General features: G+C 40.5%; 2 protein-coding genes across 2 annotated transcripts in view; one reads left to right on the plus strand and one right to left on the minus strand.

Annotated features, from left to right (window-relative positions):
- Positions 1–1,196: 1,196 nt before the first annotated feature.
- On the minus strand, positions 1,197–11,370 carry LOC115818235 (ubiquitin-conjugating enzyme E2 D2-like). Its single transcript, XM_030781558.1, has 7 exons — positions 11,160–11,370; positions 6,772–6,835; positions 5,712–5,743; positions 5,543–5,620; positions 4,840–4,945; positions 1,922–2,015; positions 1,197–1,797 (listed from the first exon to the last, which is right to left on the minus strand). The coding sequence occupies exons 1-7, from the start codon at positions 11,181–11,183 to the stop codon at positions 1,752–1,754; spliced, it is 444 nt and encodes a 147-aa protein (XP_030637418.1). The 5' UTR covers positions 11,184–11,370; the 3' UTR covers positions 1,197–1,751.
- A 2,449-nt stretch (positions 11,371–13,819) lies between these two features.
- The window catches only part of ppp3ca (protein phosphatase 3, catalytic subunit, alpha isozyme), a 36,229-nt gene continuing 25,801 nt past the window's right edge, over positions 13,820–24,247 (plus strand). Inside the window, exon 1 of the mRNA XM_030781731.1 lies at positions 13,820–13,874. Within this exon, the coding sequence (XP_030637591.1) occupies positions 13,820–13,874 (55 nt within the window). The remainder of the gene's footprint in view (positions 13,875–24,247) is intronic.

A 24,247-nucleotide genomic window follows, 5' to 3' on the forward strand; every position in this document is an offset into this window, starting at 1 on the left:
GTGAGACTGATAAGATTAAACTCAAGCTAATGTTAGTATTGAGCTCCATCTAGCGGTCGCCAGCAGACTTACAGGGCATAGGCATAGCGGGAAATGAACTAGTTGCTTTCAAAGGTTTCCCTGGCATAAATTCTGTGTTTTTACAAGTACAATTGGTGAGTCAAAATGTGAAATATTTCCTGAAAAAAATTAACTATATACTCAGTTATTTACAGACCGACCTGAGACAGAAATGGTCAGAGTTCATTTAAATTGATCTGGATTTTTCTGAACTTCTGTTGCATTTGAAATATTTCTGGAGAAAGACTAGGTCTTGTTCTTTTTCGCGGTAACTAAATTTGTTCATTTTCAGTCAGCTTCTGTACTGGAAGACATCAAAACAAACAAACAACACATCACACTATTCACTGTATTTAATTTCCTCTGCAATTCAAGACATACGATAAACTCAGAGTCTACTGTGTTGTAGTGTTTGTAAATATTCTTATACAGCTCATATAACACCAACCACCAAAACTGACCAATTCATATATCATTTTCTAAATTTTGTATAATGCATTCTGGTGTCAAAAGCCAAAATTGCACTGTTTTCTTTTTAGTACTGACTCAGAAGATATGATGTGATTTCTGGACAATTCGACATGCCCTTAAACCATGAGAGGAGTAAAAGAAAAAAAAGGTAACACAGTGGATTTAGTAATCATTTTTATTACACAGTTTAATCAACACACAAGCTCGATGAGCTTTCAGGTAATTAAATATACAGAAGTTTGTCTGTTGGGAATTTATGTTTTTAAGTCCAGCACTCCAGAAAGAAAGAGAGACAGAGCGGGAGAGAGAGAGAGAGAGAACGAGAGACAGAAAGAAAGAAAAAAGAAAGAAAGAGACAGAGAGAGAGAATAAGAGAGAAAAAGAGAGAAAGAGAGAGACAGAGTAACTGGGAGTGATGACAGCGTCTTAGTCAACGATGGCCGAATGTAACTGAGATAGTGGGTAGAGGGCAGAGAGAGGTCCTGGACTAGAATTTCACTAACTGTGTAAAGTATGGTGTGGCCTAAGAGAGAGTTCTTGGTCAGCTCTTTGCGAAAAAAAGTCCTTCAGTGCTTTTCCAGACTGAAGGCTGAATGTTTATAATCTTAAAGTGAGGATGGTAAGTTAAACCCCCCCCCCCCCCCCCCAAAAAAAAAAAAAAAAAAAGACAGGAAAAAAAATCCTTCTGAGGTTCAGACACAATTTTTTGTTGTTGTTATTCCCGGGCCCCACCACCTCTTCCCCCTTCACGACCTTACAGGACAGCTGGAAGCTCAAGGGGGAGAAGCAATCAGGAAAAAAGACAAAAAAAAAAAAAAAACACCAATGTAAAAGTGATAGAGATACACTACCCTCTGGATTCTAAAAAAAAAATGACAAGGAATGCATTTTATCAAATTAAACATCTCGAGTGGCCCCGTCATTGGTGGAGACAGTGACAGACAGAGGCAAAAAGAGTCTGAGGGGGATATGATTTGTTATCTGAAACATGTAGAACATGGCAGCTGGAGAGAGTGTGTGTGTGTATATGTTTGTGTGTGTGTGTGTGTGTGTGTGTGGGAGGTGGGGAAAAGGGGGGCATGTGCAGAGGGTTGGAGGAAGGGGAGCTGTGGCTCAAAGAAAGCACTCCAATTGAAACCAACGAGACTTTTCCTCTTTTCGTTCAAAGCGCCTCTTGCCCCTGGATACAGAGGCCCGTTTTCCGTGGCCTGGCTCGAAAGCTACATGGCGTATTTTTGTGTCCACTCCCGAGCTATTCTGTTGTACCTGTGGGGAGACATACACGTTCTCTGAGTCCCGATCGGATAAGGTGATCCTGCGAGGACAGATACACACACACACACACACACCAATGTTTTCAAACGGAACAATGACCCCAACGGCCACTTACTTTTCCCGGTCTGTTTTGTAGATGCGGGCAATCTCAGGCACTAGTGGATCATCCGGGTTTGGGTCACATAGCAGCGAGCAGATAGACAGGAGGACTGAGGGGGAGAAGAAAAAAAAATAAAAAAGAAAGAAAAAAGGAAAAAAAAATAAAAAAATCAATCACGACAGGAGTTACCACACCCACTCATCACATCAGCTATAGAAAATTCCAGAAGCTAAAAGAGCCAACTGACTATCGACAAAGGCTGTTGTATGATCTACATTAGAGCATTATTCTGAAGCCTACAGCGCAAAGACTCTAACACTGAGCTAATGAACTGATACAGGAGGGGGGGGGGGGTGAACTTTTCTCTGACTCTTTCAGTGTAAGACTTCTAAGCAAAGTATATCTGATGTAGAAATTAGACCCGAGTTTGTTTGAACATATTCATTTGTCATTCCACATTTTCTTGGCGCAAGTCGCTTAAAAAAATATTCACCACGGACAGTTCATGCCACGAACACAAACAGAATCAAGCTTGTCAAAATAAAAGTCCTCAACTTTTCTTGCCTGTGGAGCGGCAAACGATTTAGGAGATTTCAAGAATGTTCAGGTGCTAGATGTACCTACAACGTGAACAAGTAGACCCTCAGGCTATGAAACACGTGCACGGCTAAAGTCAAATGTAGACATCTGACTTGGAGAAGACACAACCTCCAAACGAGTGGAAGGCTTGGCAGTGTGTAGTGCTGTGGTCTGTGAGGGCCACACTCCTGCGGCTCTGAGGCCTGAGCTGCACTGTTGTGAAGGGTAGACCCTCTTACTGCTCTCCAACTTTTCTCTATGCCTCTGATTTATTCTGAATTAAACCAGTCAAGCCTGTTTGACACATGCACTGCAACTCTAAAATAATCGGGATTCTAACCAGAGGGGCTGCATGTGTGAACAGAAATGTCCGAATCAGTCGACTCGGATTCTAAACGGAGTTTATTCTACCAGCCCCCTAATTCAAACTCCGTTTTCTCTTCGTTTGGGTCTGTGTGTGAATAGAGCTGATTACAGTCCGGAGTATCCACAGCAAGCAAGTGGGCGTGTTAATGCCGTTCCTAACATGCGACTGGCGCGAAACTGGAAGAATACAAAACATTCAAGGGTGAAGAAAAAGGGCCATTTACACGAAGACCCCAACAAAAATGTCTAACTGGAAAGATGATGAGATTCAGGAACTTCTGTCGATAAGGGCTGATGCCGAAAGCGTCAGACAAAAGTCGATAGCCTCGTCCGCTTTTTTTCGATGCGCTGTAAACAAAACAGTGCGATTTTTGCAGAGTACTTGTCCTGCCTCCTGCACGCTCCACCCGGGCACCACCCCCCTCCTGAACCAAACGGGGTATTGCAAGTATGTGTGAAAGTGTTTGACTCAGACTATCTGCTGCTGCATGCTGCATGTGTGAAAGGGCACCTTCGGACATAATGCAAACCTGATTCTGCGCTTATAGTCCGTAGTGCATATGTGAAAATGGCTCCAGACACACTGCTCATCTGCATGACATGGCTGTTAGGACATGTTCAGGTTTAATTGCTGAGCAAAACAGCCTTTAAAATAATTCTTCTTCAGAGAATAATATACTGAGTTTTCAATTTTTTTTAAATGTCTCTATTCTTAAAGGAGAAAGGAAAGAGTTGATTCAATAACAGTCTACAGTGCCATAATGTTAAGTGTGAAAAGTAGTTTAAAACGAATTTGAAAATTCCCAACACACAAACACTTCTGTGATGGGAAACTGAAAAGCAGAAATCTAAGCTTTTTGTTTTCTTTTTTAAAAGGAAGCAACGCACAACTTTGTGGCACTGGGGCAAATAGTGGAAAAAGCCGTGAGCACTCCCTCACTCTGTGTTGTTGGGTAAAGTGTTGTTAAAGTACACTGAAGTACACTGTACACTGAAAATCCTGTTACTCCACAGTGAGGCTGGACGTATTCAGTCATGAGGGATGGCTTGACCATTTCGTCCTTAGTTTATAACACAGTCTATAAATGGAACTTACATATATTCTAATAGCAGAGTTTTAACATGCTTTATTCAGCTGCTCACACTAGCCTAATCTGAAAATCAAATTATTCAAGCTAACTGTGTCATTACAGAATGATCTGGGAGAGACAGTGTAGGGACAACGGATATTCAATGCTTAACTGCACAAGTTTAAAATGTCGATTATTTCAATGCACATTTTTCAGTGTTCCGTCACAGACACCACTAAAGCAGACTCGAAGACCTATTACACTTGTGTGTCATACGTAAGATAACGTGTATGTGTGTGTGTGTGTTTATTAGGCTTTGTTGTATCACAGGGTATCAAACATGTGTCAAAAGTTTCAGCCAATCAGACAAAAAGCAAGCTCTCTACTCTGAATTGAGACACTTGTCCAATGTCACATCTTAAAGTATCATTTCTGATTCTGACCGTCAGTGACATGACTGGGTGGAGAATTCTGGCATGAAAGCCTTGTTAGGATAATGTGAACTCATATGGTTCCACTGTTTTTAGATGAGGACGCTAATGTTTACCAAACTCAGCTATCAAAGTCAATGACATGCATCACACCTCCATGTACAGACTGGTCTGAACCCACAAATACAATGGTGGGGAAAAAAAAAACAAAAACAAACGAGTGAACCATCCCCTCAAAGGCCAAATTAACGCTCCTCTGTGATCTGTCTTTAAAACAATTCAGCTACCGTTATTTCGCATGTTTAGGGTAACTGTCTGATCTAGATGATCGACCATTAGATGATCTAGATTACGCAGTCAGTAATGCAGACCGTAATTCTGCATCTCTTTCTGTATCTTATTGTTTATCTTCTAACAATCTTATAAACAGGACAAGGAATCTTATGCTAAACTCACGGCACGGTCACGTTTTGAATGAGCGACTCACCTTTGGAGATAGTAAGTGCTGGTGACCACTGCGACCGTAAGATGTCAAGACAGATACTGCCATTGCTGTTGATATTTGGGTGGTAGATTCTTGTGGTAAATGCAACCTAAACGGTGATCAATACAAAGATGGCAAGAGAAACACAAACACGCGTTTAGATCAAAAACAAACCACCAAAACGTTATGTTATTCATGTTTTCAAAGCCACAAGCTATGGAAACACCATTTCACGCTGGGAATATGTTCATCATGTTTCAGTAATAGACCAATCTGAATTGACAGCAAAATTTAACAAACATCTTATTAAACAAACGAATCTGTGTACTAACTTCAAAACAGACATTTCAACTTGTCTTTTTTACCCCTAAGGAACCATCGTTTTCTTTTGTTTTGTTTTGTTTTTTTCTTACCATCCATATTTGAGCTTGCGGATGTTACCATGAAAATAAAAAATAAGAAAAAAGGAAGTGTTGAAAATTAAATCATAACATGTGATAATTAGGACTAGAGAGCATCACCCTCACAGAGAAATCGAAAGCAGAAGCCTATCAGTCAAATAGCACTGATTCTAGATTAAATACGCTCTCCATCTCTCTGTACATCACTAGATGATGGTTGGTAGTTAAGCAACATCTCCCAGTTATGTTTCTGGACAACAACCGCGTAAATGAGCATTTAGAGCCGCTGAATCTCGGGATCTCACCTTTGGCGGTTTGAAAGGATAATCAGTGGGGAAGTGAATGGTCAAGAAGAAGACGCCACCTTGGTAAGGGCTGTCATTCTGTCATGAACAGATACGAACGAGGTCATTGAAAGGCAATGAGTTTTACCAGCGTTAAAACAATGACAGCAAAGAGGAAACTTTCACTTACTGGTCCCATTATTGTCGCCTGCCAGTGAAACGCTGAAATAAGAAAGGGGAGAGAGAGAGAGAGTGTTAAATATGTAAATATGTTCTCTAAATATGTTTGCTCTTTCGACTGCGCACCTTTTTAAACCCAGCATTAAACCTGTTTAACACAATCGCAACCAGTGGAAGCATGTACTCAGATGTTTGCTTCATTTTCTGTTTCGCCTGATATTTACTTGCATACTTCTTCCATTAACAATCTTACAGGTGTTCTCTCACACTACAACAGGACAAGGACAGTGTGACAGTTAAGTCCCCACATGGTGTAACTATCAAGATATGATAGATATCAACAAAAGGAGACAAACACTTGAATGATGAAATATGCTCTCATAAAACCAACAAAAACAGAGAACTACTGTATGGTCTTTTTTTTCCAAAACACAAGGAACAATACATTGGTGATACGGGGAAAAAATGTAGAGTTTCCGCTTTTGATAATACCTGTCAGTCACCACTGCACAAAGAAAAAGAAATGTTTGGAATGATATCTGTAACTCTATCACTATCTAGGCTATTCCAAGTGAGGTGAATTCATACATGCTTTATGTGGCACTGGAAACAGGACTGAAAAATCTGGTCCTGCCAAACATAGTGGGGAAACTGCCAAATTCTGCAGGAGTAAGACCAAGAGGATCTCAGGTAGACAAATGTTCCTCCCTCGTTTTAAATTTGGGCAGCAGCCTTTTCTACCAGGGGTGATTCACTCCGATACAACGCCTTGAGCCAAAGACATGTCTACTCCTTTAACAATTTTACAGATCTCACCCTCGTCACCTCATCCTAACCTTACCAACACAGGTAATAAGAACACACTCACCCAGAAGTACCGGAACCTGAACTGACTCTGTGCCATTCTGACAAACAGCTGCGCTCTGAACATAACTGGATCACACGGCTATTGCAAACCTTGGACTCATGGAGAAATACGGACTCAGTGATATATTTATCAGTGTAGGTGGCAGTGGGGGGGGAAAAAAAAATAAAATAATTGAACATGTATATGTTTGATGTCTACTTACTGTCATCTCCTACAGGTCCTGCAGAACACTGTGCTGGAGGGTCACGTGCTAAATCATTCAGTTCCTGGAGAGAAAGATTCAAACTGTGTTATTTCACCAGAGACCTACAATTCATTCCCCGTTAATGGCAGTTCAGTTCAAACATATCAAAGCTTACTTCCCAGGAACCGTAATTACAAAGACGAGTTTGGACAATTCAGCAAAAAAAAACACACACACACTAATTAATTCTTAAGCGTCCGAAGGTAAAGAACTGACATTCACGTGAAATTATTCAGCTGAAAAAAAACGTTTGACATTTGGTTACAAAAATTAAATGATCATTTTCCAATTTCCAACTGTATTGAGCCATTTCACCATCAGAAGTGATAAGATATCTTCTTCCTTTCTTAACTAAAAAAATATATATATACAAATTCATATTTCAGGCATAAATTATTAACATGCCACTATTCTGTAGAGCTTATGTAACTCATTTAAACATTTATTATTCAGGTGTTGAAAGTATGAATCTATACTGATCAGTATCAGTAAGGGTCATTTCTACCCAGTCGCGGCTCTGCTTCCCAGACACTGGTACCAGAGACGTCACGACTGTCAAGCCTGATCTAACGCCATCACAAATGCAGCCAAATGTAAACAAATTTAAACGATCAGATAACACAGAAAACCAAACATGGCATGAATGATGTGGACTGTTCTTCTGACATCCCTCTCTGAGCACAACAGTTTCCATAATTAACATGTATGTAAAAACACCGTATGGCATCAAGGCATCCGCGCAATAGACAAACGCCCGTTTCCGCGTTCATTCCAGCATCATTCATCACTGCTCGTCGGAATCAGATTCTGCTTTATGGGGATCTGGCTCTGTATTGGTCCAGTTTCCTCTGTCGAGGAAAAGGTTTAAATTACAATTCTTTCTGATACCACTACAGCGGGTCACATTTAGCTCATTCTTAGAGAATTCCTCGACGGCACAGGTCTACAATGTTTTTCAAGACACTGTCGCACTTAAATCCAACACAGGATCTAAAGTATATACATTCAGGCAGAGGGAAATACTCCATTGGCCTGACATGGTGAACAGTCTGGTAAGAGTTATACACCCCCCCAACAGAAATCATTTAAAGAGGTGTCCATGGTGGCCAACGTACTGAAGTCCTTCCCTCTCATTTATCATGCTCAGACAGCCTTTTTTCTACTTTTCAATCCTCTGGTCTCGTCTTTGTGTCATTTCCATGTGCTGAGTAAAAGTCTAACCTCCTCGTCTGACCAAAGCCTCGTTTTTCCGACACTTCGCTGAGCCTGCTTAGAATTAGCGGAAAACGGGAGATGCTGTTTTGCGGGACCTCTTCACAAGTTATTACAGAGTCTTGTTCCCATTTCCCATCCGCATTTTGTACTGCTAAACAGACAACGGTGCATTTTGATTTCCTCCTATATTAGCCCTTTCTTCAGACTCGCTTCATGTACAGAAGCCTTATAAATCACTAAAATAGGCATTTCTCTCCTACCTGCATCTGTCTCCAGCCTGAATTCTTTGGAGTGTGGATTATACAAGAGAGCGGATGTTTCCCAGAGAGGACAGAGATGTTGGTCCGCGTTGACCCAAGGCCATCAAGCAGTTGCTGCAGACTGCATGACAGTACATTCCCGTTACAAACAACCTGTTTCATATCATCCGCTATATACTCTACTGAGTGGAGGTCTGAAAACAGTCACATGAACTCACATGAACCCACCGTCACGTTCTTGAAATCATTCTTCAAATGGTCAGTAACCATGTTCAGACGGGCAGTGGCGTTCAAATATTATTGGGTTGGTGTTGACGGACCTGCAGTGCCAGAAAAACCTTCCCCGAACCTTAACACCTACAGCCTGTTCTTTTGACACAGGAACATACACCGCTAACACTATCGTCAGCCCAACACCACAGGACCTGTGATTTATAAGACTGGTCTATGTTTTTCCATTCCTTGACTGTCCGGTGCTGGTCTTCACACAGTCTGTCAGGCTGCTTTTACTTGATTCAGACTGGGAACGCAGACAGACAAAAACAAAATGGGAACCTAGTGTGGCTGTCTGCTGCTACGGCCTGTCTGTGACAGGGGCATATGAGCTGTGTTCATGAGATGTCTCACTTGCATTCACCTGTCCTTCTGCACTGTTATTGGCTTGCTTGAGGCCTGTCTGTTAGCTGACACGACTCTCACCATTAATTCCTGACTTCTCTCATCCAAGAGCTGTTTTTGGCCCGCCGGGTTGTTGCTGACTGGATTTTTATTTCACGCTGTTCTCTGTAAACCTTAGACGCCGCAGTATGTGAAAGACACCAGGAGGTCAGCTACCTCTGTGACACCTGAACTGATGCACCTGGCATCAACAATCAAATCGTGCTCAAAACTACTCGAGTAATACGTTTTGCCCACTCTGTCATTCAGTCAAAAAGTAACTTGTTAATGAAGCAAGATATTGCCATACGACTTCTTGTCTGTAAGAGAAACAATAAGGTCATGGTGCACCTAATAAACTGGCCATTGAATGTACATGTGCAGCATGATTAAGCAAATACGAATGTTACACAGCCTGTAAGAGAGTGTAATATTTTATTATGCTTTCATTTCTGGGAAACTGGTGCTCAGGCTATAGTCTATGTTTCAGATGGATGTAAATGTAAGCATATTATCAAACAAGTACAATGGATTCACTCAGCTAAACATACAGGTATATCCTCATATGAACATGTACGAAAAAAGCTATTTTGGCAACGTGAACCCAAGTGTTATACGTTTTGACCAAACTCTTCCTTTTAACAGACTAAAGCAAATCTCTTCACTCTTCAAAAAATGACTCTGTGTAATATGAACATCATTTGATAGAACAAGTTTTTACTGCTATTTCTGCCAATTTCGGTACCTGAATTTTGTATGAAGTTGGTTCTCGCTTATACTAACAATCTGTCCCTTCTGTGGTATTTGTTAGCAACGTTGGTCGAAAACCTCTAAGACCAAACGAGCCCATCGGTGGTCGTTTACTAAAGTCACATGCAAGTACCGCAACCAACCTCTACAAAGTAGAGCGGGAAATTTAGGAATACTGATATTCGGCCCCCCAACAATGCTGGAATTAAAACGTTACGCACGTGCTTCCAGAATGTGTGGCTATATACAGAAGCCGAAAAATCAGACCAGGCTTTGACTCGAATCAAGCCTCATCTATAAATGTGCACTCTCTCGTTGCCTGGAGAGTGAGATGCATTCATCTCATGTATCCCAACACGATTCAGTAAAGTAGTCACATGTGATTAAAATAACAGTAAGGAATGGCAACGAAATTAAGGCAGATACGAGTTCTTACACAAAATGTATATAATCCTTTGAAGTAACAAACTAGCAAATGGGTAACCTGGGCTACACACATGTGAACGCATGACTTTAGCCAAGTTTGCTAACCATGTTGAACTTGCTCTCCCAAAACAGCACTGCAAGATGAACATCATTAAATCTCGAAACCATTTACAATCAAGAAGCAAGGTTTTTGACGTCTATGTTAATACGACATTTCTTTACAGACGGATTGCGTGTAACGAACGAGTTACGATCTTAGCTAACAGAACCAACTTACCGAAGTCAAACAGGAAAACAAGGAAATAGGCCGAGTAAGATAGCATAAACTTAACTAACCAGTTACATATATTAACAGGAAGTAAATATTTACTCTTTAACTTTATTGTTAAATGGACTTAGGAATTCTCGAAGCTTCCGCCTCTGCTATTCATCGATGAGGTGAAACTGGAGGCAATCAACAAATTCACTTCGTATAAGCTAGGCTAGCTGACTAAGTTGCTTTTAGGTAATGTTAGCGTTCGCTAACACTAGCTACAAGGATACTGAACTCGCGATCTAACCTACGAAATGATGGCTTAATCTAGGAATCTAGGCCTGTTAGGTATGGGGTTTAACAAACATGAATTGCTCCACCCATCGTTACTCGTATGCTGACTAGTTAAACGATAAATATGGTAAATAACAGTTTGATTTTACATTAATATGGCATTGGGTCTGCTCGCTAATATTCGATGGCTATTCAGCTGTCTCAGGGTAACCAAACATAAGCTAATGCTAGCGAGGTTAACAGTGAAACCCTCGCTAATGCCGCTACATCGAACTTCCGAGCTCACTGGCCCGTAAACACAGTTTATATCTGCTTTGCCACATTCTAAAATAACACACAGTATCTCTAAACCCTTTCAAATATTATATTACTCTGTATACATCGTTGGCTTGCCCAAAATGGATTACTACATAATGTTATTTTACAGGAAAAGGCCTACAACCTAGAGGATAAAATAAGCTAATGCAATAAGCTAGCGAGCTATTCCTTACCTTGGTAATTCTTTTCAGAGCCATTGTTGTGCTTGTGCCGCTGTCAGTATGTGGCTTTTATTCTGCTGAAATGGCGATCACTGTATCCCCTTTCAGAAAATCCCCTGAGTACAATCAAATACACAATTAAACTACTTTCAAACTCTCCGCTCAGTCGCCCGGCAATCGCTATAATAGATGGTGAAACAGAAAGCTACTGAAATGACCTGGATTCTTCCTCACCCAGCTGCGGCTACCGCATCACTTCTCATAATCTGTTGCAACGCAATATTCCGCCCAATACTACATCCGCTAGCGCACGCACAACCGCGCGCAAGACACCGTTTGAAATGGACGCCATTTCGGCTCTTATAAGAAGGGCACGATACGGCGGGCTAAATAGGCACTCTGAAACAAGATGTCTGAAGTAGACCCAGTTTCATGAGTTTTATTTGATGGATTTTTAGGGAATCTTGTATTATGTGAAAAATATGCAAGTGAAATTTCGACCCAACCTCGTCAAGCATTCGTTTGACGTATGGATGCTAAGGATTTTTAACCTGAAGAACTTTTCTAGAAATAAAATAGTCCCCCTGACGCCAGGAAGTGGTGAAGAGAGGCGGAGGGATATTGTTATTACTCCAATTTGTTCATCGCGAGATCGGAAGTCAAACCCATGCCCGTTTAAAATGCCAAACTATTTACACTGACCCGAAACAAAGTAGCATTCGCTCATATGTTTCCCGTTTATGTAAACGCAAGGTGATGACTCCACTTTTTGTAGGTTATTCGTCCCTATCTCACATGCAATGTGATATGGATATAAATAATGTAACAGAAGGCTGTGTTTTATTTTATTTGTCTTATTTTCTATATTTCATTTTCAGATGTACAGGTTTTATGAGTTTATAATAAATATAACCTGTAGTAACCTCTGTACTTGTCATGGCAGCCTCATCCAAATTTGATAGAAAAAAAGTGCAAAGTGCAAAACACTTACGATACCAGCCATTGGCACACCCGTTGTTTGTTCAGTTTATATAGCATTTATATTAGTAAAACCGAATTTATGATCTACAACATTCAAACTTCTCAACTAAGTGTCTTAAAATACTAAATGCATAGGTGCGCTACGAAGTGAAGGCTGTGCGATTAAACGAGATTCACAAGATGGGTAGCTAAGGGATATTAACTAAGGTTTATTCGTGCCTTGAAGGCTATGTCCGTGTGGCAGATTGTGAGTTTAACATGCTCCTTGGCAGTCAAAGCTGAATGCTGAATTGAGTTTCTCTAGGGAATGTTTAATCAAGTACAACTTTTAAAAACCTTGGAATCATGGAACTTAAAGTGTACATAAAACTAATTTATGTAACATTCATGGAATGTGTTACATTCACAAATTTAAGCGGCCGGAGACCTTATAAAAAAAAAAAACAATATTACTATTATAAAATACTTAAATGTAGACACCCCTGAGCACAAAGTTTGTACGTTAAATTTTGGTATATTGCTGTTAAACCGCTCTTAATATTCTTATGTCTTTTATATTACATTTTAGTGATGCGAGAGAACAGGAATGGTCTAAATTATAGACAAGATCATGACATGTAGTGGACCACTTTATGTAGCCTGTGAAACAAATTTTCGCCTGACTGAATAGGTCATCTGACTCAAAGCCATTGAGTTCAGGGATCACCCTGCGATGCTCTCGATGATGGGCCGTCTTGTTGCCTGGTGCATGGAAGGGCTCTGATTCTACCTTCATTTATTTTTTTCCTTATTTTTTGAACAAATGCTTTCTTTTTTGAAAGTCTCAAAATAACTATTTGTTCATATACTACCTCATATAACGGATATATATTTCGTTTCATGAGCTGTCAAGAAGGCATGGTACAATTGGAATTCAAACTGCACTCAGAAATGATCATACCTGCTAGTAGTAAAGCAGCTAAAGAAAAAAAATGCTGTTGAGATAAAATCATCGCGTCTACACATTAGATTTACAATAGGATATTGTTAATTCATAAGACATGAGTGGTCTTCGTATATTCTTACTGTATCAGGGGACCGAATATTTGTTAATTTATCTTGGTTTTAAATGCCGTCATAGCATCGGTTAGTCCCGAAGTGGAATGTTAAGTGAATACAGCTAACTTAAAAGGAAAAAAAAAACACCCTCATAGGTAAGCTCGTTTCGTGACATGGGGCGCTGGACTGAACTGCATATCTAAAAGTGCACGGACTAACAAAAAACACGGTGTGCGTGTTCTTGGGAAACCCCTTTGCCTCCACCTGATGGCAGCATCAGGCAGGCCCTTACGATGAATGCGTGGGAGTTCCCCTCTTCGCCATGTCGGGGTGGTGCAACACGGAGAAAGGATCTCCCAAGTTGAGTTCTCTCTCTCTCTCTCTCTCTCTCTCTCTCTCCCGCCCCCTCCCCATCCCTTCCATCCATCCTCCCCCACACGACACAGCTCACAACGGCGCAAAGTTCTCAGCCGCATCCACCCTCTCTAGGTAGCAGTAGTCATCATCAGCACCGCCGGTGAGACGGAGAGACGCATCCAAGTGATGCCACTGCACCAACCGCATCTCGCAACCGCGAAAATACGCCGAGAATAAGCAGCCACTTCTGAAAGCAGGAATTAATACATTCGCCTTGATTCACACATCAACTGCCCATGAAGATGTCTAACGCTGACATGGTCTTGAACGCCACCGATCGGGTAGTGAAATGTAGGTGCAGATTTCCTCCCATGCATCTTGTAAAGGCTCTATTTGACGCCTTTTTCTAATTTATATCGCAGTGTTGCATCATATCAGTTGCTTTTTACATGATTATTGTCACTCAGACTAACGCATTACGTATTTGGAATATTTTATTGGATATATGTTATTACTTGAATTTTCTGTTCTCAAACCTATGTTGATAAACACAAACAGAGGAGTGCTGGTTATTAGCAGTAGGGGGATAGTAGGTTTTCTTTATAATCATGTTTCAAGCAATATGTGCTCTCGCTGTCATGGTTGATTCAATTTAGTGCATGGGGAGGCTGAGAAAGAATCGTTATGTGAGGCAGAGTTACTGTGGAGGTCTATGCGGTTGAGGCGGTGATGCAGCAGGATTTCGTTGACACTGCTTGTGATAGAGGGCGCATACGAATGTGTTGTCTCTGCTATGTGGGCTTTTGAAGGAAAGCATAGGCGTTAGAAAAGGGGGAGCTAATTTTTGTCTATTTACATCACTGCATCAAAGATTTACCTGGTATGTTGCGCGGCTTCTGAAGAGGATACATTATAACAAATAGCATTATCCTTGAAGATCTTTTTTTTTTTTTCAGAATACTTGTCATGACACGTTGCGTCTAATTGATTTTTGTTTTCCATATTTACGGCTCCTTAGCCTGTATGCGAGACAGAACCATCCATTCTATACAAATCAGGGATGAATCAAAGTTTTAAATTGTGTTAAGTGTTTGTTGATGTCTGGGTGTTTGAAAATGAATGTGATCACGTCGGGGACAGTGGCAAATTTTGAACATCTTGCACATTATTGTCTGTCTGTGAAGTCAAGGTGTCCAGTCAGTGCATGTGATGTGGGTTGTGTGTATTGGTCATTGTTCTCTGTATAGTTTTCAGAGTGCATATGCTGTGATTGACTAATTACTACTGCAAGTGGCAAGAACAGTAGTTTTAAAAGCAGTATTGGTACTGTTGAATGGTTACCATGGCAGTAACCAAGAATGGACCTTTCAGGGTTCCACCTAAATACTGTGTATATATCTTTGTGATTTATGAAGTTTTCAGAATTGTGTACATAGTGTGTGTCTAGTTTTGTGTTTGTGTGTTTGTGGTAGCTATGATAGACTTATTGCAGTGGAGAGTTATTTGCTAACTTAATTGTAGTATGGTGAGTATGGCAACATCCAGAGTGGAACTTGTATGCCATGCGGATGAATTGTGATTTATGTTTGTGGAATTTGTTTAAGATATGGTGAGTATTGTGTGTACTGGTGTGTATAATTTACTGTGTCTGTATAGTGTGGTTAAGCTTAATGGGCTGATTACTGTGGTGTACATGGCAGTCGGACGTTGTTGCATGGTTACTATGGCAACATTCTACTTTGGAACTGTAAGGACTCTGCACAATCGAGTCAATGAAGCCAATGCATTATTAAAAATAAAAAAGAAAAAGTTTGGAGTATTGTTAAAAAAGTAATAGCACCCTATATGACCTGGGCTTCTGGAGTCACAGTTATATCCTAAGTGTCTAGCTTGAGGACTATAGGAGGACATGTATTTTTAGTTTGTTAAGACTCAGAACTAAATGAAAATGCGTAAACAAAGTTTGACGTGGCTTGTAAAGGCTAATTGTGCAACACTAAAAGTAGTACTGAAGCTCTTGTGTAGTTCACAGGCTAGACACAAGAAACTCTGTAAATAGGTATGGGACATATGTGGATTTATGTTGGTAGAATTTTCAGAAATTCAAATTTCTCCAACATTCCAAAACTTGTAGATGATGAAGTCACTATACACCCGCTGCTTAGTCCTTGCTGAGGCTGAGTCAAACAGGTAGCGCTGTAAGCCAACCTACTCTTCCTTGAACTGTAAACCCACTGAATCAATCCATTCTTATTGTTTTGGAGCGTTGCCACAAAAACTACTCACACACACACACACACACACACATACACTATACACAACCTCCTGAAAACAAACACAAAGAGACATAACAGACACATCCCACCTCTTAAACACACTATATGAGCACACACATCTCTGTATCAACCTGTTGTCCTAGAACATTGCTGTACCATTAACCACTCAGCCATTCAGAAGTTGTTAAAAGACTGCTCCTCTTAGCTGTAACAAGTCTTTTAGAGCCAACACAAATATATAGACACACTACACATAGCACACATACTCACCAGAGGCTTGCCCTACACACATATGGAAACCTAAAAAGTAGCCTACACTCTCAGTGTCATCATTAACGAACACTCCGCAGGACAAAATGCGTCAGTTTATAATGTCACACTCTGTCCTGTGTACATGTGTTTCAGTTACACATTCATCTTATGTAAGGATACAACTTCGCAGAATTTGACAGTTTCTGCATCATTTACAGGCCAGAAAGGAAAGAAGAGGCGGGGGGTGGGGGGGGGGGGTCCTTTACTTTATCTGACCTGATGTTGCATGAACATCACAATACAGTCATCTGCTTGAAAAGATTGCTGGGAGTCTGCTTGGTGTTGTTAGTAACACACAGTTTGATACACACAAGTCCAATACCTTGGGTCTCCTCTCTTCTGTTTGAGGTCAAGACAAAAATGTTCTCAAAGTAACAGCGTGCTGGTTACACACAGTTCTGACCTTGTTCTTGGGTAGTCATGGACATGGTGTTTGGGATACAGCGTGGAAATTAGTGTACGGGGCCTCGTGGTGTCAAAGTGAGCATGGCTTTAGACATTTTGTTAGAGATGATCTCTTATATGTGATTTGATCACAGTTCAGTGTTAAGGGGTCATTGCCCTGAGCTGATTTGGTTTTAATATTCTTCAGGTCAGACATGTCATTGCATGAAGAGAGGTTTGTGACGTTTGTGACTAGACTGGTCAGCTAAAATCTGACAGGCTTTAAATTTCTCCTTGCCCAGTCGCTGACCCACACGGTCTCTTCAGATAAGGTTTAGAGTGGGATACTTCCAGGACGCTATCTGTTTTAGTTCTGATGGGACCTGGTGAATCAGTGGTGGTCCAGAATTATTGTCAGGACAAAACTGACATGGTGACAGTTAAAATTAACATAGCTGCATACCAGCAGAAACGTCAAACAATGCATCTTACCATATTAGGCATTTCTGTACAGAGTTTAGCTGGGGCTTCTAAATGTTGTTAGAATGTTGTCCGAATGATCCAAAAGCATGTTCAGCAAGACATGAGGAATGACAATGAGGAATGTTCTATAGAGATGCCATTATACAACATCCACAGTGTTTGTCTGCTGTCTGTAGCTAAATGTTTGGCAACAACAATCTGACAAATATTAGAACTAGAATCGGGAGAATAAAATCTGGCTTCTCGTTTTGGTCAGTATGAATTGTGTGAAATAAAAGTGAATTGTACAGGATGTGTGTAAGAGAGCAGTGGCAGTATCAAGCGGTACAATGTGTTTAAAAAATGTTTGATTATGAATTCCATCACATTCTTTCTTCTGAATTTTTAGATAAATCGGCTGTTTGTTTGGGCTTCAATGGAACATTTGTACAATGAATAGTTAGGATGTCTGAAATGATATATTCTCCAAAACCTTTAATTGCATAACTTTAAGTTTTCCTGTTGTCATGTGATTATCCCAAAATGTACCACTACTAAAACCTTTAGCAACAGTGATAAGTTAAGGTAGCTGTAACACTCCAAATAAAGCTTGGGTAATCTGATTTTACATTCCAAATTAGATTTCAAATATTACTTTAAAATTTGTTATTTTTCATTTAAACTTAATCATGCCCACATAACCTCTAATTTTATGCATTTTAATCTGTTCATGGATCCTTCTCTATTCAAATTCTGGGTCTCCCTATAGGATGTGGCTCTCGGTATTAACTTTATATTAATGGTTTGTGTTGCATCTATTTGTATGTACATGTATGTCCATGTTGGACATTTCCAAGTGGATAGCGACAGTCTGGTGATTGGTCAGGCAAAGGTTTTGGAAGGAAGGTAGAGAATGGTGTGTGTGTGTGTGTGTGTGTGTGTGTGTGTGTGTGTGTGCGTGTGTGTGTGTGTGTGTGTGTGTGTGTGCGCACACATGTGTGTGCGTGAGTAGAGAATAACTGAGTTGTAGAGTGGCAATGAGTGTGAGGAAGGACCTACATGCCATGGATCTTCATGTTTGATATGCACTCACTGGCTTTATTTGGCACTGTGGGTGAATTATTTAAGCAATGGTTTGCAACAGCGTTTCCTGCACATTGGTCTCTTACATAATGAAACTTCCCTGAGGTCTAGAGATGAGATGTAGTGCAGGAGAGAGCGAGTGGTGTAAGAGAATAAGAAAAATGAAGGGAACGAATATGGGAAGAGAGAAGAAACAAGTGAAATGGTAAGAGACAGATACATAGCAAAGACACTGTGAGTGGGCAAGGAGAGACAAATGAATCTGGGAGAGAAAAGAGAAGGAAAAAGAATAACATACAATGGAGGGAAAATATTGATGTCGAATAAAAGCTCACAGCAATGAGAAGAGAAATAGACAGAGAGGAGGAGGAGGAGGAGGAGGAGTGACTTTAAGCAGGAAAAAGAGGGAAATACAGATTGATGGAGATGAAGAGGGAAAGTGGAGAGAGGGAGACACACATGAGAAGATACTTGCACACTCACACTCACACTCACACACACACACAATTAGTGTATAGTATAGCTTATGCACTGGGAGAATGAATAAAACCCATAACCATAACCAACATAACCAACTTAACCCAAAGCAGTTTTTCCTTTGAGTTACTGATAACTGCATTTGAAGCATAGAGGTGTTGATAAAGGGAACCTGGCTGCCATAGTTATTCATTTCAACACCACACACACACATACACACACATGCAGGGCACATACCTCCCTCAAAACCCACAGGGCTTCCCTAAACCCACCAAATGTTTCCCCACTAACTCTCTCACCTCTCAGTATTGTACCAAAAATACATATCCGGGACTCCACTGGTCTGGTTCTGCTCCTGGCTTTGCCACAGTTGCTGTTCCTGCTTTCTCCATCTCCTGCATATTGGCTTTTCATGCATGACTTGAGCTCTGAGCCTTCAAGCTGCCACACTGCCACAATATGTGCAAGCAGCCTGCCATGCACATGCCTCAGGGCTTTTACACACTACTCTGCTGCTTACCATCATTCAAGGCCTGTGCATCCGCTTGTGCAACAGGGATAGGCAACCAACTGTTCTGTTGCAGAGCCACATTTTGAGGTACAGAATTGTACTTGTGAACTGTGGAGGGTTAGAGGTGATCTTTCTAGGAACCAGAAATTGCACAGCAGGGCAAATTCCGCCCAAATTAAATGATTTATTTTCCAAGGTGCAAAGGTGAAGCAAGACCACATTTACAAACATTAATGAAAAAAAAACTAGTTGCGCCTAAGCCAATAACGCTAAATTATATGGCAAAAGAGGAAAATGAAGTGCTGAGAAACTTAAGCTAGCCCTGACTGCCCATAGCCTGGGCACTGTAAGACATACCAAGCTCTCACACACTCTCTCATTCAAAGGCCCAAGCCATGACCCACTGTTCTGGGTGTCCTCCTGACATGTTTAAATTGGATTTCCTTTCCAAGCCTCAACAAAATATGTTTTATGCACGGGGGTGGGGGAGGGGGGCATGGCTGCTCCTACAGGATTCAAGTTTTTCTTTTCTTTTGTTTTCCGTCACCTGTTTTGGGGCAGTTTTAAGGAATGAATGCTAAGGCTGGTTTGATGTTCATCCCATAATCTCATTTTCTATCATTCATTCTTGTATGTTGAAAATGAGAGCACAACATTACTATTCACCAGTCAGAGAACCTGAGAAATGGAAAAGTTTAGAATCGTGACCTGAGTGTGAAGATGGAATGTTTGGAAGTGTTGTTTGCCTGTTTGAGAGACTTGATTTAGAGGGGTTTTTTTGGGGGGTTGTGGGGGGGGGGGGTTCTTTTTGCTGTTGGAGGAAGGATTAGGATCTGCAGAGTTTTTGGTGTAACCATTCCTTTTTCTTCTGGAATTTGTGATGAGGTGGGTTTTTGAATAAACTCTGATAGGAAAGCATTTTTTGAAGATACTCTCCGTACCAGCATACAGCATATTTGTTCCTTTTGTTTCGTTTTTTGCGACCATGGAAATGTTCACTCATCTAAATGTTGTAAATATCACGCACTGCATGAACTAAATTGAGGAAGAAACAAAAGCCAAAGCACTTTAGGATCTGGCACTTTCACTACTTCTACCCATGGGACCAGCAAGACATTTTTGACGCCTGTTTTTTGGGCAAGTCCATCAATTATGGGAGAAAATGCTACCTGAGTAAAGTACTTCTCTTATTTTGGTTTTTGATTGTTTGTTCTAACTTTGTAATATTGTATTTCATATTGCTTCATATCATTACATTCTTTTCTTTTGGCCGTAGGCTTTTAGGCATAGACTATTAGTTCTGGTACATAACCTTATTCTGGCAGCAGGAAATGGGGTTGAGAGAGAGGAATAGCGGCAAAAGAGATAGCATGTCTGGAATGTCGATTTGCTTGTGTAATAGCTTTTTGTGTTAGCTAATTGTGTATGTGCTGCCTAAAAACAAGTATGTTTTATGTCTCTTTTTTTTCCTTACTCACATGTCTAAACTGAGGAAGTGGTATCAACTTGTGCATTTTGCCTCCACGTATTGAGTTGATGATGTTCATTAACACACACAAAAAAAGCAATGCTGGAAGCAACGTGTCAAGGTCTAGGCCTCAGTATACCTGCTCTTTTTCAGAAAGCACTGAGAAAGAGGGAGATGAAATTTGAATAAGAAATGACTCAGCTGGAAGCTGCTCGTTAACCAGCCACGGAGAGCTTTAATGTCTTTTGGGATTGTTGCCAGTAGTTTGGATTGGCTGAGTTTTCAGGGAGCGTGTTATATGCGCCAGGTAAAGACGAAACCCAATCGGGTGATTCCTTAAACTTTGATCCCTTTACCAATGTCTGAGGAGCCTTTTACTCACGTGTTGGTCGGCCGTGTTTGCCCTGTGCCATCAACTTCCAGTTGCAGTGGAAACCCTTAAGCCTACCCATAATGCAATGTCACTGTTAAGATGTTTTCTAAGGTTTATTTTATTTTTTTATCAAGGTGAAGCTGCCTGAAGCAGTTCAGTCTGACAAAGGTTCAAAGCTTATGTCAGGGGTGTTACAGTCTTCTCTGCATGAGCTTGGAATTACACACAGTCTTCTGTGTATCATCACCAGTATCAGAGTGCTTCAGAAAGCTCCTATCAGCTCCTATCACTGGACAGCATGATAAAGTCTTATTGTCAAGACCATACAAAAGACTTTGACAAAAAGATACAGAGAACTGTTTTGTTCTGGTTTTGTTTTGTTTTGTTTTCTTGATCTGATACTGATTCTGCTGACGTGTAGGATTATGTGGCTGAAAGGCCAGGGTTAAAACCAACCCATTTGCTACTCAGCAGGAAACAAAGGCTAAATATATTAAGGAGAGCATGAGTGGGTCATTTGAGGCTAGAGACCAGGCCTCAGTTTAGTTGTCAACTCCCGGAGCATCTTTCAAGGAAAAAATTATTAGGGTTTTTTTTATGTTGTCCAGAGAAAATTAAATGATGTCAGTGAGATCATTAGCACTCCAGTTAAGAAGAGGTGCTTATGTTTGTGTCATACTAATATGTGGGAACAACAGTTTGGTCCTTGGTAAATCCTTCTGTGCCGGTGCTTGTGACTAGCTGATAAGTTACCATCTCACAACCACAACAACAACAACAACAACATTATTGGATTTGCATCTGAGTAAAATGTTTTGTATTTGGATTCCTTGCCCGTTTGTTAGCCATCTCAGCCTGACTGTGGGAACTGAAACAGTTGTCATTATCTCCAGACAATGCTAAACTTTGAGATCAAGCCAGTCAAATGTTCAAACTACCGCAAGTTTTTGATACAGAACCATTATCAGATGATGGAATATTTTACTGCATTTGTTTCCTGCTCTCATGCAACATTTTCCAGTTTGGTGGGCGTCTTAGTTCCAGAACATGATGAAGACAGACAGTAACTGTACAGTGTGTTTTATTTTAAACTGAGATCTTACCCGTAGTCATGTTTATCTAACATGGTAATAAACAGTGGCTGGATAATTACAAGGTGCCAGATGAATGGTGTTGATTGATGAGATTGAAAGATGTGGTCGGACAATGGCAGCCAACCACACGCACAACCACACTGGTCAGGGGTGGAGCTAATTGAATGAAATAATGTAAGGGCTAACGCTGTAGAACCAGTTAGTGTATCAGTGTCACAGAGGGGCCGTTATTGTGGTGAGCTGATCTGTCCTCAGCCATCAGCTTCATGGACCCACTAGCCTGGGAACATTCACAGCAGAAGGAGAGAATGACAGGGAGAAAGCATTTGTGATAAATTGGTTGTGATTTTACAAACAGCGCTTTTCTGAATCCAACCTCCCCTTCAGCAGTTGAAATGAGAAATTAATATGTAAGTATATTATAAATGAATATCTTATTTATACATAAATATATTATTTGCATATTAAAAAATGCCTTTATACAGCTTGTTAAATGCATGTCAGCAAGGTTGATGCTGCTATGTCTTGGTTGAGCTTAAGGCTTTTGGATGTTAGGTGTGGGAATAGGTAGGTTTGGTCTTTATGAGGTCTGTGGATTTGTGTATTGGGTGTTTATGAGGACTGTGTGTGTGTGTGTGTGTGTGTGTGTTTGATGTTTATTAGGTCTGTAGGTGAGCATATGTGTGAGCCATGTTCTAAACCTGCAGATTAAAGATTTGCTCACATGTCACTGCATATACAGTGCCTGTACTGGCCAGATTCCAGTAGTCAGTTGCTGTTGCTCGGCAACATACGGCACAATCCAACAGCCATGGCACTTTGTGGAAGTGAAGAGCGGAGCTGCTGTTTCACAGTTCACCCCTCAGTACTCAGTGAAAGCACGATTTCAACCATGTCTGTTCTGCTCTTGCACTCCACCAGACCTGTTAATTCTCTCTCTTTTCTGTCTTTCTTTCTCTCCAAGGAGTTTCTTTCATCTCTACTCAATGGCTGCACAGACAGTTCTGTTCTAGTGAGCATTATCTCTCATTTCAGTGAAACAGTCTTTGACTCTGTATAACAGAAAGATCCATTCACTCATTAATTCATTGAATCATTCAGTACTTCTCATTCGGTGTGACATTTGAATCACCTATGGAACCTGTTTGGTTCTAACATCCACTCCAAGTCAGCTGATGTGCATCTAATTATTCTAAAAGTGCATAGTCTTTTTTAACATTTCAAACTAAATACTACAGGAATTCATTTTATTCCTTCCTGCCTGTCACTTACATGGACTAGGGACTACATGCTTAGTTATGTTGCTAAGCAACTGCTTTAATAAAGCACTAGTCATTTAATTTGATCACACAATGTCATTTACTGAAGTTACTCTGAAACCCAATACTATGCAGTGAATTAGTGTTTAGCTCACCTGTTTATGATGCCACTGGTATTGACCACCATATTGTTTTGAAATAGTTTTTCAGTAAGTTGTTTATAGGCGTCAGTAAAGCTTTTGACACGCCTCCTCCAGTAAATGAATAAATGAGCGAACAAACCTACAAGCTGTTACAATTATCTCGCCCAACTGCAGTCTCTTCTCGTTTGTTGAAGCTACGTAGGTTGTATGATGCACCAATGTTAAAAATGGTTAAAATCTCAAATAGTGAATGAAATATTGAGTGTGATCACGTGAAGAAAGACAAGCCTGCAGCAGCTCCAGTGATCTTTCAGTCGCTCAGAGTAGAAAAGGTAACATTACGTAACAGCACTGGGGACCTCTTACAAGCGCGAATACGAATACAAAATACTTTATTAATGCCAAGGTAAATTTGAGAAACTTTAGTCATTGTAGTGGTAGCTATTCATGGATACAATTTACAATTTGGTATTTTGCAGATGCTTTTAAACCAGTTAGTGCATCAACCAGGTTTAACTAGCACATAAGCAAAAGATTGGAGTAAGAATGCAAATGAATTATTTTCAGTACCACGCTCCTGTGTATCCTGCAATGATAAAACAGAAATCTTCAAAGAAAACCTTCAGCATAGAGACAAGGTTAGTACAGAGGATTTCTTTTTCTTTTTTTTTTTTTTTATATGTTATACCATAAAATATAAAACATAACATCAAAGAGAGGTTACTATAGACATTATGGGACAGGTGGTTTCTGAAAAGGTGGATGGATATGCATTGAGGTATCCATAGCTGATATGGATGATTGGATTATCCAAGAAACAGAAAACCCAAGGTGTGGGGGTGATATGTGGTTTGTGTAGTGTTTATTGTTTGTGGTGTGTAG

The sequence above is a fragment of the Chanos chanos genome, chromosome 8, assembly GCF_902362185.1.
Source record: "Chanos chanos chromosome 8, fChaCha1.1, whole genome shotgun sequence".
NCBI classification, from domain to species: Eukaryota; Metazoa; Chordata; class Actinopteri; order Gonorynchiformes; family Chanidae; genus Chanos; species Chanos chanos.